Here is an 18,277-nt window from a genome sequence, read left to right as displayed (position 1 = left end):
CCTGGGGAACGCTGGCAAGAGAGAAGGGGCTAACACTCAGGACCTGGAGGCACACTGAGGAGCACTGCCTGGAAGGAAACCATTCTGGGGCCCTGCAGGAAGGACAGGAAACACTACATACCGCAATCTCTGTTACTAAAATATCAGTAACACTTCCCAACACAGTGACAAAGTCAAAGACATTCCAGGCATCTCTGAAATAGTTCTGGAGAGAAAAAAGAGCAGTTACTGCTAGAGGCTGGTAAGGGCTCTGCCAGGCAAGGAGTTGCAGGAAGTACCCCTAATCAAGAAAGGAGCAAAGGGACAGATGGGCCACCCAGGGGGGACACCACAGCTGAGTAAGCAAACACCTGTGGGTCTGGGCAGGTGCAGAACTGAGAGCTGTGTGTCCAAAGAGGAGGAGGCTGGCCCCGCCTGTCTCCAGGAACTGGGCTCGGGGCAGAGCTCAGGCAGCTCAGGGTATTGGAGCAGCCCCTTTCTCAGGAGCCCCTGCAATGTCACATTTGCTCTGGGGGCTTGGCAATTCCCAGCTCTAAGCTACAAGTCCCTGAAGATCCCCCCTACAGAGAGGGAGCCAGAATGCAGACCACCAAAAGGCCAAGAGGGAGCCAAGGCACCTACCAGCACCCCAAAAGCGATGATCTTCAGCACGCATTCCATGGAGAACATAGATGTGAACACAATGTTCAGGCATTTCAACATTAGCTCATATTTATATGGTGTGTCATAGAACTGCACGGGGAATAAGTGCCATTGGCTACAGGTTCGGCTGCCCCAAGACACCCCAGCCTTGACCTCCTGCCAGAGCAGAGAGAACTGCACGCCTGCCCAGGGTAGGGATACCCATCCCTGCTCTCCCCGTTTCCTCCCAGGACACTCTCACCATCTCAGCCTACAGAGAACCCAGAGCACTGGGCTTCTGTAGGCATCCCATGCTGACCAGGACGTGATCAGCTGCAACTATGGCTCTCTCTCTCTCTCTCTCTCTCTCTCTCACCTCAGCTGGCACCCACTGTCCCCCGTGCTGGGCCAACATACCTTCATCATTAGCACCACTGTGTTGAGGGCGATCATGGCCATGATGAAGTACTCGAAGGGAGGCGAGACCACAAATGTCCATGTCTTGTACTGGAATGACTGCTTGTCCTGGGGCATGTACCGTGTCAGGGGCTTGGTGCTGATGGCGAAGTCGATGCAAGCCCTCTGCCCGGGGACAAAGGAGCACTGAGAACATGGTGGGGTTGGGGGGAACCCCACACTGCAGCACCCACTGCACCCCACACCTGTCTCTTCCATCCTCGCAGGTAGCTCTGACCAGCCACACTCGGTCCCTCCCTGCCCCTGTGCTGGCCACCAGCTATGCGGTGATGAGCGAGTCCCATGCGGAAGGGAACTCCAGTGGTTCTGCCCATCAGGGGAGCCCAGCAGAGCATCCAATGCACACGTGCACATGGGGCAGAAGAGAGAGGCACCCACCTTGCTCTTCTCCAGGCTGCATTCAGACATCACCTTGTCCCCCTGCTCCTGGAAGGTGATGATGATCAAGGCCACAAAGATGTTGACGAAGAAGAAGGGGAAGACCATGAAGTAGACCACATAGAAGATGGACAGCTCCATGCGGTACCCAGGGCTTGGGCCCTGCTCCTCACAGGTGGCGTCCACAGAGTGTTTCAGGACCCTGCACCAAGGGCAAACACCAACTGTCAGGGGGACCCCTGAGGAAAGAGCCATGGGAAAGTCAAGACCTGTATCACAGGTGAGGCTTGCATATCTGAGCCCAGAGATGGCAAGAGGAAGGGGATGCTCAACACTGCGGGCCCCAGGACCGCAGTCTCCTGAGGTAGACTACCCTCCCTATAGGGCTTGTTCTCAGGGCTGTTGGAGGGCCATCAAGGGGAGGTCTCCAGGGATGGGAGGTCCTAACCCCAGGACAGGTGGAGGCCCAGGAGTTCTGCCCTGCCCTGCTTACTCCTGGCTCACACCTGCTCATGCCCAGCTCACCAGTTCATACCCAGCTTCACCTGCCTTTAGAAAGCCCTGGGCTCCTGGCGCAGCACTGATCCTACCTTCTGAGCGGTGGTCCTCCCAGCCCCGAAGGAAGTCCCCAGTCATCCAGTGAGACACTGAATACATACATCCCTCTGTCTACCCTGAACTGAGGCCAGAAGGGTAGCACAGGGAGACACCAAATAGACCCATCCTCCCTCTGGCCTTCAGCCACTCAAAAACCATTTTCAGGAGATCACTATGCTGTGTACTTTGTCTTAATCTCGTCCTCTTTCCAGGTTGCCCACTCCTAGAAGGCAGAGTCATGTCTTACCAGGTGGGTGCAAGAGCCTATGGTGTATTTGCTGGAAGACTAGAACACAAACGGATGCAGAGTTTGAGACTCCCTGCCCAAGCTGCCCCTCTGCTCTAGCGTGATCTGACACAATGAGCCAGTGAGCACTCACATGGGCCACCCTTCTCCTGTGGACACTGTGACAGTGTCAGCAGAGCCCAGAGCGCCCGTACCCTAACCCATACCCTAACCCATACCCAAACCCGTACCCTAACCCATACCCTAACCCCTAACCCGTACCCTAGCCCGTACCCTAAGCCATACTCTAACCCCTAACCTTAACCCCTAACCCATACCCTAACCCTAACCCATACCCTAACCCGTACCCTAACCCCTAGCCCTAACCCCTAACCCATACCCTAACCCTAACCCATACCCTAACCCATACCCTAACCCGTACCCTAACCCCTAACCCGTACCCTAACCCCTAACCCATTCCCTAACCCGTATCCTAACCCTAACCCATACCCTAACCCTAACCCATACCCTAACCCGTACCCGTACCCTAACCCATACCCTAACCTGTACCCTTACCCCGAACCCCTAACTCTAACTCTACGCCCTAACCGTAGGCCGTAACCCTAACCCTGGCCCTACCCTAGGCCCTAACCCTAATCTTAACCCTAGGCCCTACACCCTAACCCCTACACCCTAACCCCTACGCTCTAACCCCTAGGCCTTAACCCCTAGGCCCTAACCCCAACCCTAGGTTGGCTCCTGAGTGCTTTGTTCCCTAGGACTTGCTCCAGAGCAATACCAGAGGACTCACCTTCCACCCAGAAAGAAAGCCCACCGTTTGGAACTCCGGAAAGGATTCACAGCAGGAGAACGCGGCATGCCCATCCCAGCGAACCCACACTTTCAGCGGTCCCCTGGCCGAAAAGAAGAGCAAGACACTCACGCTGACCCACACCCTTGACCCCCACCGCCGGGAACCTCGACGCAGCGCTGGCACATCAGGCCTCCCGTGTCCCTATGTCCTAACACTCAGTCTAGGTTGGCTTCTGAGGGGTCAGTCCCCAGAACCTGGCTACAAATCCCCACAGATTCGGGACACCCGAGCAGTGTCGAGGGACTCAGGCTGCCACCCAGAAAGTAAACGCACCATTTGCACTCCTGAAAGCATTCAGAGCAGGAGGACTCTGAATGTCCATCCCAAGGAATGCACAAATTTTGCGCCCTCTAGCGGCAAACCCTGAGCCTGACATTCAACCTCACCCAGGCCCTCAAAACAAACCCCAGGGAAGCAGGCCACAGTGCTGGTACGTCGGGCCTGCCGTGCCCCTAGGCCCTAACCCTATCCCTCGCTGGCTTCTGAGGGCTCTGGCCCCAGAGGCCTGGCTCTAAAGCCACAGGGATTGGGGGCACCTGAGCAATACCAGAAGATTCAGCCTGTCTCCCAGAAGCAAACCGCACCATTGGGAACCTGGGGCAAGGTTTCCAAGTAGAACTCTGCATGCCCATCCCAGCGAAATGCCACATTCAACGGCCCCCTGCCCACAAACCCTGAGACTGACATTCACCCTGACCCACACCCCCCACTCAGACCCCCCACCCCCCCAAAGCTTGCCCCAGCGTGGGCAGATCAGGGCTGAAACGACCCTAGGCCATAAGCCTATCCCTAGGTTGGCTTCTTAGCTTCTGTCCCCAGAAGCCTGGCTCCAAAGCCCCAGGGATGTCAATAAATGAGCAACACCAGAGGACTCGGCTTGCCAAAAAGAATTCAAACACACTACTTGCAACTCCCGAGAGGGTTCAGAACACAACTCTGAATGCCCATCCCAGCCAACGCACAGATTTGGCGCCCTCTGGCGGCCAACCCTGAGCCTGACACAACCTGACCCACACTCTCAAGACAAACCCCCCAGAGCAGGTTACAGTGCCTGCACGTCAGCCCTGCCGTGCCCCTAGGCCCTAACCGTCACCCTAGAGGCCTCTAAGGGTCTGTCCCCGGGGGCTTGACTCCAAAGCCCTACGGATTTGGGACACCTGACCATTACCAGAGGACTCAGCCTGCCACTAAAACGGAAAACGTGCCATTGGGAACTCCAGTAAGCATTCAGAACAGGAGATCTGTGCTGGTCCATCCCAATGAAACCCAAGTTCAACGTGCCCACGCCGCAATCCCTGAGCCTCACACTCCCCCCGACCCACGGCCTCAACTCAGACTGTGGGAAGCTCATCACAGCGCTGGCACATCAGGCCTGTCATGCCCCTCAGCCCTAAGCCTAACCCTAGGTTGGCTTCTGAGCGGTCTTTCTCCAGGGCCTGGCTCCAAAGCACAAAGGATTCGGGACACACGAGCAGTATCAAGGGACTCAGGCTGCCACCCAGAAGGAAACCGCACCACTGGGATCTCCGGAAAGCATTCAGAGCAGGAGAACTCTGAATGCCCATCCCAGCAAAACTACACTTTCTTCGCCCCCTGGCGGCAAACCCTGAGCCTGACACTCAACCTGACCCCCACCTGCAAGACAAACCGCCCATCCCAAGCCCGCCATAGTTCCCGCAGACCAGGAGTGCCGTGCACCTGGGCCCTAACCCTAACCCTCGCTTGGCTTCGAAGAGCTCTCTCCCTAGGTCCCTGGCTCCATGCCCCAGGGATTTTGGCCACCTGAGCAATACCAGAGGACTCAGCCTGACACCACAAAGCAAAATGCGTTATTTGGCACTTCCGAAAGCACTGAGAGCAGGAGACCTCAGCAAGCTCATCCCAGTCATAACCCACATCTATTGGTCCCCTGGCAGCAGACCCTGACCCTGTCACTCATCCTGAACAACGCCATCAACACAGACCTCTGGGAAGCTCTCCCCAGTGTGGACATGTAGGGTTCGCCCTGACTCTAGGCCCTATAAGCATAGGTTGGTTTCTTAGGGTTGTGTCCCCAGAGGCCTGGCTCCTAAACACTATAGATGGGGACATCTGAGCAATACAAGAGGACACAGCCAGCCACCCTGAAGGAAACCACGCCAATTGGAACCCCAGAAAGCATTCGCAGCAGGAGATGTTTGCATGCCAATTCCAGCGAACCTCAACATTCAGAGGACACCCGGCCACCAACCCTGAGCTTGACACTCACCCTGAGTCATGCCTTCAACTCAGACCCCAGCTCGCCACAGTGCTGGCACATCGACTGCCTTGCCCCTACGGCCTAACCCTAATCCTAGGTTGGCTTCTGAGGTTTCTTTCCCCAGAGACCTGGCTCCAAAGCCTCAGGGATTCGGGACATCAGTGCAATACGAGAGGACTCAACCTGCCACCCAGATGGAAAACACACTCTTTGGAACTCGAGAAAGCATTCAGAGTAGGAAAACTCTGCATGCCCATCCCAGCGCACTCCTACTTTCAGTGGCTGCAAACCCTGACCTTAACCTCACTGTGACCCACGTGGTCAACTCATGCCCTGGGAAGCATTCCACGGCACAAGCCGATTGGGCCTGCTACACCCGTAGGCCCTAACCCTTACTCAGGGTTTGCTTCTGTGGGCTCTGTCTCCAGAGGCCTGGCAATAAAGCCCCAGGGATTGATGACACATGGGAAATACCAAAGAACTCAGCCTGCCACCCAGAAGGAAACTGTGCCATTTGGAAACCTGGAAAGCATTCAGAGCAGGAGAACCCTACTTGCCCATCCCAGCAAAACCCCACATTCAGGGGTCCCCTGGCGGCATACCCTGAGCCTGACACTCACTCTGACCCATCCCCCAACTCAGAGCCCTGGGAAGCATGACACAGTGTTGGCAGATGTGGCTGAAATAACCCTAGGCCATTATCCTAACCCTAGGTTGGCTTCTGAGGGATCTGTCCCCAGAGGCCTGGCTCCAAAGTCCCAGGAAATGGGACACCTGAGAAGTACCAGAAGACTCAGCCTACACCCAGAAGGAAACCTCACCGTTTGGACTCCAGAAAGCATTCAGGGCAAGAGAAACCTGCATGGGGCGCCTGGGTGGCTCAGTCGGTTAAGCGACTGCCTTCGGCTCAGGTCATGATCCTGGAGTCCCGGGATCGAGTCCCGCATCGGGCTTCCTGCTCAGCAGGGAGTCTGCTTCTCCCTCTGACCCTCTTCCCTCTCGTGCTTTCTATCTCTCATTCTCTCTCTCTCTCAAATAAATAAATAAAATCTTTAAAAAAAAAAAAAAAAAAAGAGAAACCTGCATGTCCACCCCATCAATCTCCCACAATCAGTGGTCGGGCCTAAAATCCTGGGCCTGGCACTCACCCTGACTCATGCCCACAACTCAGCTCCCCGGGAAGCTCACCACTGTGTTGGTAGATCGGGCCTGCCAGGCACATAAGCCCTAACCTTAACCTTATTTTGGCTTGTGAAGGATCTGTCCCCAGAGGCCTTCCTCTAAACTCCAGGGATTGAGGACAACTGAGCAATACCAGAGGACACCGACTGACACACAGAAGGAAACCTCGCCATTGGGAACTCCGGAGGCCCATCCTAGCGAACCCCCACTTTCAGCGGCCCCCTGGCCAAAATCCCTGGCATGACATTCATCCTGATTCACGCCCTCAACTCAGTCCCCTGGAAAGCCTGCCACAGTGCTAGCAGATCGGGTCTGTCATGCCCGTAGTCCCAAACCCTAACCCTGGCTTGGGTTCTGATGGGTTTTTCCCCAGAGTCCCGGCTACAAAGCTCTGGGCATTGGGGACACCTCAATAATAGGAGAGAACTCAGGCTGCCACCGAGAAGGATCCTGCATCATTTGGAACTACGGAAAAGTCTCTGACCTGGAGAAATCTGCACGCCTATCCCGGCAAACCCCCCCATTCCGCTGTACCTCAACAAGAACACTTGACAGTTCAATATGCATTCATGATAAAAACTCTAAACCATCTGGGTATAGAGGGAACATACCTCAAGATAACAAAGTTCATATATGAAAAGCTCACAGCTGACATCATACCCAAGGGTGAAAAGCTGAAAACATTTCCACTAAGACCAAAAACAAGACAAAGAGGGCGCCGGTGGGGCTCAGATGGTTAAGTGTCTGCCCTCGGCTCAGGTCACAATCCCAGGGTCCTGGGATCGAGTCCTGCATCGGGCTTCCTGCTAGGCGGGGAGCCTGCTTCCCTCTCTGCCTCTGCCTCTCTCTGACTCGCATGAATAAATATATAACATATTATAAAAAAAATAAAACAGACAAAAAAACAAAAAAACAAGACAAAGATGCCCACTCTCATCACTTTCATTCAACACAGTATTGAAAGCCCTAGCCAAAGCATTCAGACAAAAAGGAAAAAAAAAAGAAAAGATGAAATCCAAATAGGAAAACTGTCAGTGTTTGCAAATGACATGATACTATATATAGAATTACATAAAGATTCCAACAAAACTGTTAGAATAAACAAATTCAGTAAAGCTGCAGGATACAAAGTCAATATACAGAGACCTGTTGCATTTCTTTTTTTAAAGACTTTATTTATTTGACAGAGAGAGACAGCACAAGCAGGGTGAGCAGCAGAGGGGGAGGGAGATGCAGACTCCCCACTGAGCAGGAAGTCCGCTGCGGGTCTCGATGACAGCACCCCGGGATGGTGACCTGAGCCACAGACAGATGCTTAACCGACTGAGCCACACAGGTGTCCCAACTTGTTGCATTTCTGTGTACTGAAGACAAACCTTCACAGAGAGAAAATAAGAAAGCAATGCCATTTACAACTGCATCAAGAAAAAAAAAACCTAGGAGAAAAGTAACCAAGAATGAGAAAGACCTGGTACACTGAACACATGTTGGAAAAGGAAGGAAAAACACATGTATGTTGAGGGGGCATATATGGGTCAAAGAAACACAGGACGACACAAATAAACGGAAGCATACGTCCTGCTCATTAACTGGAAGAGTTAATCATGTTAACATGTCCACAGCAACCAAAGCAATCTACAGATGTGATGAAATCCCGATCTGAATTCCAGTGCCATTATTCACAGAAATAGAAGACAGCCCTAAAATTCATATGGAATCACAGAAGACACCGAATACCCAGAGACATCTGGAGAAAGAAGAGAGCAGGAGTCACCACACGCCCGGATTTCAAGCTAGATTACAAAGCTGTGGTCATCAAAACTGTATGGTGCTGACATAGAAAGAGACACACAGGTCAATGGAACCGAATAGAAAGCTCAGGAAATGATAATCATAGCACTTTTGGCAAAGCTTACTTATTAGAGTCAGTACATTAAAGGTATATTTTGACTTAGCTCTGATATAATTATTAACTCTGAAGAGGAATTAATATTTATCTCCTGTTTCAACAGCTGATTCCAATAAATGCATTTCTTTAAACTTGTTTTATATAAACACATATTATTAAATAACAGTGATTTAGAATCCACGTTTTTAAGAAATATTAAAATCACTTTAATAAACCTATCAGGGAAAAGAAACAGAGATATCAATCATCACAACTGATAGCATCACAAAAGACAATCAGACACAATCTCTTATCTGATGGAAGAATGTAACATTTTGAGTAGTTCTGCCCAAATGTTAAACCTGTTGAAAGCTATAAATCCGGCAAGTCATTTACAAAAACACACGTCAGAGAAATGTCCTAACAAATAGTATGAACATGTAATCAATAAAGTCCACACTGCATATATTCCAACAGGAAAAAATACTTTCCCAAAAAATAAACTGTAAAATAAAAAAATGAAGGAGGAGGAGAAGGAAGAGGAAGAGGAGGAGAAGAAGAAGAAGAAACCTGAGAAACTAACCCACACATGTATGGCCTTAACTTACGACACAGGAGCAGAAAATATGCAACGGGGAAAGGACTGCCTCTTCAGTGAACGGTCCTGGAAAACCGCACACTACATGCAGAAGAATGGAACTGGATCACTTTCTTACAGCACACACAAAAATTTTAAATGGATGAATGACTTGAATATAAGACCGGAATCCATAAACCTCCGAGAACAAAACACAGGTAGTGAGTTTCTCGACATTGGTTTTGGCAAAGAGTCTTTTAGATCGGACACCAAAGGCAAAGGCAACAAATGCAAAAATAAACAAGGGGAACGACATCAAACTGAAATTTCTACATGGCAAAAGAAACCATCAAAACTTAAAAGGCAACCTACCCAATGAGAAAAAAAAAATCTGCAAATCATAGGTGTGAGAAGAGGCTAATATCCAAAATATACAAAACACTCATACAAATCAAAACACACAGAAAAACCTCTATAAAAAATGGGGAGAATATGTGAATACTTTCCAAAGATGGCACCCAGGTGGCCAAAAGACACAGAAAAAGTTGTTCAACATCACTAATCGTCGTCAGGGAAACATAAGTCAAACCCATAATCCGCTATCTCCTCACACCTGTCAGGATGGCATTTGTCCCAGAGACAGACACCAGGTGTGGTCAAGGGTGTGTAGACAAGGGGACCCTGTGCACTGTTGGTGGGAATGTACATTGGTGCAGCACCTGTGACAAAGAGTATGGAGGTTCCTGGAAAAATGAATACAACTACCACATGACCCAGTGATTGCTCTGGGTGGATTTATTTGGAGAACACAAAAACACTACCTCAAAAAGACAGATGCACTCCCATGTTCACTGCAGCATTCTTCACAGTAGCCAGACATAAAGACAGACACCTTGGGAGCATTATGCTAAGTAACGCAGACACAGAAAGACAAATACCAGACATTCATGGACGTTCCACATGGAAAAAAAAATACTGAATGCACAGATACTGAGAACAGATTGCTGGTTGCCAGATCCAGGGATGGGGGAGGAATGGGGGAAGGTGGTCAAAGGCACAATGTTTGGGCGCCTGGGTGGCTCAGTTGGTTAAGCGACCGCCTTCGGCTCAGGTCATGATCCTGGAGTCCCGGGATCAAGTCCCACATCGGACTCCCTGCTCAGCGGGGAGGCTGCTTCTCCCTCTGACCCTCTTCCCTCTCGTGCTATCTCTCATTCTTTCTCTCATATAAGTAAAAAAATCTTAAAAAAAAAAAGGCACAAGGTTTGAGTGATAAAATGCATAAGTCATGGAACGTTCTGTGCAGCATGGAGACTAAAGCTAACCCTGCAGGATGGGGTACAGGTTTCCCCGCTATTTGAAAGTAGTTTCCTTCCTTCCTAGGAAGGAAACCTTTCACAGCAAGAAAGGTGTAGACCAAAGGAGGAATCACCATTCATTTCTACAGAAAAAAATCGCGTGCTCAGACTCCAAAAACGACTTCTCTTTGGCTTTTCCTAGGCCTCGGGACACAGCTTCCTAATAGATGCCCAAAATAAATGGAGATGAAGCACAGCAGATGCTCACAGACACAATTCAAAGTGCTGGGGGCTGGATGCGGAGAGCGGTTCCCAGGAAAGACCTGGTTGAGGTGCACACCGCCTCTGCAGTGGCTCCCCGCAAAACAGATGAGGAACGCGATGCTCACTTTTCGACTTTTTTCATAAGAGCGAAATCCTCTTCAGGATTCCTCCTTTTATTGAAGCCGGGTAATGACACAGATCTTTAAAAAAAAAAAAAAAAAGCCATGTGTACCGTGAACTTTTAAAAAGTGGGGGATACTTGTACTTGAAAGTTGCTGAGGGAGATGTTAAATATTCTCCTGGACACGCACATCAGCAGATCCACCGTGAAAGGCACCTTCCTGAGCAAGCAGAACACAGATGACCTCCTACCCCCAGAAACCTCCTCCTTCCCCTTGCTCAGGACAACCAGCCACAGCTGGGAGTTACCCCAATTCCTCCTTTCTCCCATTCCCAGTATCTAGCCCATCAGCAAATCTGGTGAGCTCCATCTTAAACATACCCAGAATAGGACTGACCACTCCTTCCAAGGCCACCTGTCCGGTCCACACTAGAGGCCATCTCTTGCCTGAGTTCCTGGAAAAGCTTCATCATGGACCTCCCTTGCCCATCCTCAACCCTCTGTCATCTGTTCTCAACACTGTAGCCAGGATGGCCCAGTGAAAGAGGGTCCCATGGGGTCACAGCACTGAAATGGCTTTCTGTCTCCCTCTGTCACCTCCCTGAGGTCATGTCCTAGGCTGTCTCCCGTGCCCACAGGGCCTTCTTGCTACTTCTGGACAAACCTGGTATGCTCCTGCCTCGGGACTTTTGCACGTGCTTTCCTTCCATTTAGAATGCTCTTGATGTGCTATCACTCACCTTCTTTAGATCTTCACTCAAGGATCACCTTCCTAGTGAAGTCCCACATGGCTCTATGTAAATAGCAAGCACCACCCTTACCTCCCCTGCAGCACCCCAGCCCCGTCTCCTGCTCCGTATTTCCGTAGCAGTTATCACAGTCACCAGTCCATCTCGGCAGGGCAGAAACGAAGGCCTACACTGACGCTTTCACCACTGACTCCCTCCGATTTCCTGGTCCAAAGCCCCGGGGGAAAAGGTGCCCCAGGGCTCTGGCACAGCCAGGATGCCAAGGACCAGGGGTCCATCGACTGCACCCTGAACACTATCAGGAAAATGAGCCACATGAGGAATCCACCTGCCCATGAGACCTGAAACCAGACACCTCCCTCAATTACAGGTGAGCACTCACACTTCCTCTCCTTGCCTGAGGTGCTCATCTGAGAAAGGTGAACAGAGACCCATCCCAGGATCCAACTCTCCCTCTGGCCAACGTCCTGGGAAACAGACATCTCTCCTCCCTGCACCAACCACCTGGGATTGACGTCCGGAATACTCCGGCGGTCAGGCAGAGTGGTGCACCTGTCCCTCTTTCCTGCGATATCATCACAAACCAGGCTGTGCTGCACATTTTCCAGGAAGGAGCCTGCAGCAGCATCAACAGGCCGACCAGGCTCGGCCTCAGTCTCGCACATCAGGCCCCATGCAGAAGTAGAACTGCACGGATACTGGTGTCCTGTGTGGCCTCGGACCCTAACGGTAGGAGCTGAGATTTCAGTTCCAGATGAAAAGTGACCTCTTGCACACAGCACAGGAATATGGAGAGGATTTCTCAGGGGTGGGGCTCTGGAAGAACTGCTTCTGCTGGCTGAATTCACACACACCAGGCAGAGGACATCTGCTGTGCCTCCTCTGAGGAAGCAGGGGCACAATGAGCAAGAATCGATAATGCTGCCTGTGGGCTGCTTCCCACCAACCACCCTGCTGAGCCGAGGGCTCAAGCACCAAACAGGAAGCAACTCTCTTATCACATCTGCAGCAGGAGGGCTGGCCAGGGAGTACAGCCCAGTCCCTGTCCCTGTAGCAAGCTGGCCTGCCCATCATGAGCGACGGTCCACCACCACGGCATCACAACCTCCCAGCTATCTGATCCGACTACCCTGCCAGGCTCAGACCTGCTCACACAGTGAGTCATAAGACCCAGCGACGTCTTTCCACTGCAGCTCAATGCTTCTCACAGAGAAGCAAACCCCAGCCTCACAAATGTGCTCACCATTAGCTCTGGAATTCCCTGGGTGGCGTCTACACTGGCCACACAGATGTCCCATCCAGACCACTCCACAAATACCCTAGGGTTTCAAGCCACTTTCAAACTGCCTTTAGAAAGGCAGGAACTAGCCCGATTAGGCACACCAGCCAAGTGACTCAATGTGCTGGAAACTCGGACAACATCCTCGCTGAACACCAAGGCTTCCAAGTCCGAGCTTCAAACCTTCGCTCACTGGGCATTGAGCACCATGTCAGCATCAACACTGCTCTTTCAATTCACTTGTCTCCCATTCCTTAAAATCAGAAACCAAGCTCCAGTCACCACTCCATTTTCCCTCCAGAAAAATAAGGCAAATGACAGAATAAAACACTACGTGTGCACAGCACACTAATCGAAATATAATTCCTTGGTCTTTCTCATACGGACAGCCCTACATTACCCATACTAATGAGAGAGGCCACGAGTTCAATCATTATATATATATATATATATATATATATTTGACCTTGTGTTTTTCCTTACAATATTTGTATCTCGAAGTCAATGTCTATATTGTTTTCTTAAAATAATAATAATAATAATAATAATGACATGGTCACATAAGGGTCTGGATCTCCATAGCCACACAACATGGCTCTGGTCCAGATAAGGATGAAGACACTACCTCAGCCCACGAAGTGAAGCCCTTTCCCTCAGGGATCCCGACACGCCTCACGGGATGATGAGTTCCTTTGCTATGTGGAGTTGTCCGAGTACAAAGGATGCAGGCACCCTCCAGGATTCCTTCCGTTTTCTTCATAAATTCCCCAGCTCAAGTCACAAGTGACTCACCGGGTCAAGCTTCCAGAGCCCAGGATGGGCCACGTAAGCAGCCCCCTCAGGGAAGGCTAACAGGGGGCTCAATTTCCTCTGGGAGCACGATGTGCCACTCCCCGAGCTCCTAAAGAACCTACACTCCTCCATGTGCCCCTCTCACAAAGGACAGGGCACCCTGTTACAGCTCTGAGGCTGTGCTTACTTTAAAACATAATTTCTAATCTCGGAATGTTGTTCATGGAAGAGGAAAACATAAACACCCACCAAGGATTCTCATAATATTTCGGAAGATTATTTTCCCACTGTTTAATTAAATTGGGATATAAAAACACACAGATAGCCCCTTCCACTAGCAGGTATGATTCACTTTGGTGATGGAAAGAAGAGCAGGAAATAAAAGAGTAACAGATGTTCTGATGACCCGTCATTTCCATAATCAAAGTTTTGAAACTTCACACACACAAAGAAAGAAGCTCAAACAAACGTCTTGGCCTGGCAACTCTGAGACGTCTGAACTGGAGTGACAGGGACAGATGATGACGTCGTGTGTGTTGGGTGAGGCTGGTGGCACAGAAGAAGGTGCTCGGCCAGCTCTCCACCTGGGCCTCACCTGTCCTCGGCCAGGAACCTCCTCACGGCCCTCACCTGTCACCACTCTCACCCGGGAGACCCAAAGCCACCCCTGGAGCCCGCCCTGCCCACACCCTCCTGCTCCAGGCACTCAGTTCTCCTCTGAGACTCCTGTCAGCTTTACCCAGACCTGGAACTCCCCCATCCGCTGCAGAGCTCCAGGACTCCCCCTCTTCTTCCAAAATGACACTGGCCCAAGGCTTTCATGAGAAAGGTGGAAGGCTACCTAATGAATGGTTCACTACTTTCCCCTTCTGTCGTATTTCTCTCTACTTACCTTCCTACCTGGGCAAACTGTAAGGAATGTATCGATGGAACATGGACATGCTCTGAGACCTGCTTCTTTCATTGCAGCCTTCTGAGGACTCCTTGTACAATAAAACACCATATCCTATGACGGGGGGGTTTAAAACTATTATTCACAGAATAATACAGCCCAAATCACCTCATTTTTAATTGCTTTTCATTAGGCAGAACAGTTTCTGTGAAAAAAGCCTTTCCATAGATATTTGATTCCAGCAATTTCATAAGGAGTCAATGGAAGCTCTGTGGGATAACCTGACTCACCTAGGGTTGGGCAAGCAGTTCCAGAACTCAAACCAGTGCTCCTGACGCCAAGCCCCTTGATGCCACCAGCATGCAGAATTCTCAAAGACTCTCCTTCTGACTCCACCACCAAAGAAACTGCAGAGAAAATCAGCATGTCAAAATATCTAGACGACACATTTAGAAAAACTAGAAAGTCAAGCTCAACTTTTTTTTTTTTAATATTTATTTATTTGACAGAGAGAGACACAGCGAGAGAGGGAACACAAGCAGGGAGTGGGAGAGGGAGAAGCAGGCCCCCCGCGGAGCAGGGAGCCCGATGCGGGGCTCGATCCCAGGAACCCGGGATCATGACCTGAGCCGAAGGCAGACGCTTAATGACTGAGCCACACAGGCGCCCCTCAAGCTCAACCTTTAAACAGTAAAAGGCTGCTTTGAATAATTTTGATTTTTCCCTCGACCCTAACTGTAACTCTTCTGATGAAAAGACTAATCAATTATGAAACATCACCTTTGACAAATGACAAGACATCATCCAAGTCTGTATCTGATGACAAAAAGCCAACTAACTCTAGATGCTGGCCACTCAACCATATCCTAGGCCCAAATGAATAAATGCTGTTAGATGAAGGAACAAATGATATGTTAAAAACACACAAAGAGTAAATTTCACCTTCCCTTTCTAATAAAGGTTACTTCTAGGAAACAGATGATCAGAATACATTTTGTAAGCAATAATGAATAGAGAAAATGGGATCCCCTGCAATCTTCTACCTGCAGGGAAATGAAGTAACTCCTGCACCAAATGGAGAATGCTGACAGCTACTGAAGTTTTACTTCGTGGCTCAACTAGAGAAAAGAGGAAAGCCCAGGAGGTTTGGGGTTCATGAGAAGTTTTACCTCCTGTCCTGACATGATGATGACACTGCGCCAAATGGACCTGCTGGTTTCTCTGAACGCTGACGTCCTGTGACAAGCTGCATCACTGACTCACATGCTGATGTTCAGAACTTCGGGTCTCCTGGAGCCAGAGCAGAGAAGTGCTGTCAGGTGGGGATGAGAAGGCACCTCCGACCTATGGCCTGCACACCTGCTTCGGTTTCTGGGAGGAGGGGAAACACACACTTGTTTTTTAAGTAGTCATTATCTTCATTCTAGTGTAGACCAATGACTCTGACATTTTTGGAAAAGCGAAATTACTCTTCCAAATGAACACCTCAACTCATCTATTCCTCATGCAACTTGAGTGGGGTCTGGTTTACTCCAGCCTCCAGGCCGCCACCTGGAAGACCCTCCTGCACCATCCTGTCAGCCCATTACCACCATCCCTGGGGGACATGGGGCACAATGCTGAAGTTGGGGGATGACTCTAGGGCTTGTTGCCACCGCACCTGTGCCTGGGGGAGCAGGAACATGGAGGGCCCTCCCAGACGATCATAAGGGACCATTACCACCATCCCTGAGGACATGGGGCACAATGCTGAAGTTGGGGGACGGCTCTGGGGCTTGTTACCACCACACCTGTGCCTGGGCGAACAGGGGACACCCTGCTGAACTCGGGGTGCTGCTCAAGGTCCATTACCTGCACTGTGCCAGGGGACAGGGGGCACCCCACTGAAGTTGGGGACTGTGTGCGGTCCTTACGTGCACTCTTCCAGGGGAACGAGGCAAACCCTGAAATGTCCGCAACCCATCCCACAAAAACTCGGGTGAGCTGGGCCCTGGAGTTCACGGGGCTGGGGGATACCGCCAGTTGAAGGACTTTCAAGGGAAAAAGAAAACTCATCTGAGTTCGCGGGATTAGCTCGCTCCCCGCCGCCTTCGAGAACCCCCAACTCCCATCCAGGGCGCACCCTGCCCCCGGGACCCCCACCCCAGCCCACAGCGTGCTCTCACCCAGCCGGGAACTCCACAGGTGAACTCTCTGGGAGCGGGCCGAGCTGCCAGACCTCTGCAACCCCCGGGCAGCTCCGGGACCTCCCGCAGAGGTAGCTCCACCCCCACGCGGTGACTGGTCGGGGAGGGTGGTGCCCCGAGCCCATTGGATGGCGCGCCTGCCTCTACCGGCCAACCCGCCCTCACGCCCGCGGCTCCCCGCGACCGCAGGTGGTCCAGGAGGCCCCTCCTCAAGCCAGCACCTGGCTCGGCGGCGCAGGCATGGGCGGGGGTTATGGGCGGGGTCCGCCCCAGGCACACACCCGGCCAATTCCGCGGACGCCTCGGGCTTCAGACCACCCCCAGAGCCCTGCCCCTTCCCTTCCTGCACCAACCCTGCCTGCAGAGCTGTTCCTGGCCCCCCGCAAGGTCAGCCCCACTCGGACCTTCCGAGGCTTTGGGCTTTAGGAAATGCAATGGTTTCACGCATTTCCAAGGCAGTTTTAAACCCAAAACTAATTCTCTAAGCGGGAAGAGCTTCACTTTCTGGTCTCACCCATGGAGTGGATAGTGCTTCTTGGACCTTCAAAGCATCCTTGTAGGATGAGCTCTTTTATGCTGGAATATATATATACATATGCTTGGTTCTGCAGGGAAGCTCCAGGATGAAGAACAGCCGCCCTTCTGTGCTGTTGGAGTCGTGAACCAGGAACATTTATTTTTCACTTAAAAAGAAAACGTATTGTTATTGTCGACACTGAATGAGCAAACCCTTTTAAACAGCTGAGAGAGGAAGGAAGAGAGTTTTATTCAAACCCACCGCAGGACAGCTGCCTGGGAGACACAATCTTCAGAAAGAAGGGAGTGCTCCGGGGAAGGAACATCTGGGGCAGGTTTATATATTTGTTCTGTGTTGTTTTACATACAGAGTTACACATCGTCATGAGGGAGAACGTTCCAGAAACTTATAGACTTCTTCCTGTGCTTTCCGTTTGTGCAAGTCGGTATGACTTTAATCTTATGGGAGCCAGAGAGGTTCTTCCGTTTTTCTTATCTTTATGTTTGCAATGGCATTTGGGGGTTATCTTTTTCTTCTCAAACCAGATGTACAATATGTGCTCAGGACAGAAATAGGACCCACGCTCTGAGGTTTTGCCCATTCGGAGCTTGGTAAAATGTTAAAGGGTAGCTTCTCTGGGAGCCCCGGATCCGGGCCCACGGATGGTAAAAGATTAAAATTTCCATTATCATTAGAATTACTACTCAAGGGAGGAACTTGAGACAAAAGTACCTTTAACGATAGTACCAAGAAATCAAAATGATGCCTACAGAAGTTTACCTGTTCCATGGTCCACACGGGTAACAGAGGGGTTCAGAGACGCTGGGCTCCTCCCCTTCTCCTGCCCAAATCTCTGAAGCACACAGATAACCTAAAGTCAGAATTTTAGAACTACTAGACATCTTAGAGATGTCTGGCACCATTCCCTTAGACTACAGAATAAAACAGAGTAGCTCATTTTCACAGCACTAATGGAAACATGAAGTGCTCCTAAAGCTTGGATACACTGTCTCAGTTCTTTCCTTGCTGATTTTGACTAATGTAAGTCCTAGTCATAACATATAAACACTACGATGGTTGGGAAGGAAACAATCGTAGCTAAGAGACTATTTCAGCTGTG

The 18,277-nt window shown here is 50.8% G+C and overlaps 1 protein-coding gene across 2 annotated transcripts in view; it reads right to left on the bottom strand.

The window, feature by feature from the left end:
- LOC118357348 (voltage-dependent N-type calcium channel subunit alpha-1B-like) overlaps nucleotides 1-18,022 on the bottom strand; it is a 38,573-nt gene extending 20,551 nt beyond the window's left edge. The window contains exons 1-6 of one of the 2 annotated variants that reach the window (XM_035729292.1): nucleotides 17,938-18,022; nucleotides 17,155-17,323; nucleotides 15,624-15,744; nucleotides 14,745-14,861; nucleotides 1,477-1,678; nucleotides 1,039-1,203 (exon numbers count right to left, since the gene is read on the bottom strand). In XM_035729292.1, coding sequence (XP_035585185.1) covers nucleotides 1,039-1,203; nucleotides 1,477-1,678; nucleotides 14,745-14,861; nucleotides 15,624-15,706 — 567 coding nt within the window. In that variant the 5' untranslated portion in view covers nucleotides 15,707-15,744; nucleotides 17,155-17,323; nucleotides 17,938-18,022. Of the gene's footprint in view, nucleotides 1-1,038; nucleotides 1,204-1,476; nucleotides 1,679-14,744; nucleotides 14,862-15,623; nucleotides 15,745-17,154; nucleotides 17,324-17,937 lie in introns of those variants that run through there. The other variant, XM_035729293.1, reaches the window with a different exon arrangement.
- Nucleotides 18,023-18,277: the final 255 nt, after the last annotated feature.

Source organism: Zalophus californianus, chromosome 9 (assembly GCF_009762305.2).
Source record: "Zalophus californianus isolate mZalCal1 chromosome 9, mZalCal1.pri.v2, whole genome shotgun sequence".
In the NCBI taxonomy this organism is placed as follows: Eukaryota; Metazoa; Chordata; class Mammalia; order Carnivora; family Otariidae; genus Zalophus; species Zalophus californianus.
The sequence above is the reverse complement of the archived record's forward strand: the minus strand, read 5'-3'. Positions and strand labels throughout refer to the sequence as shown.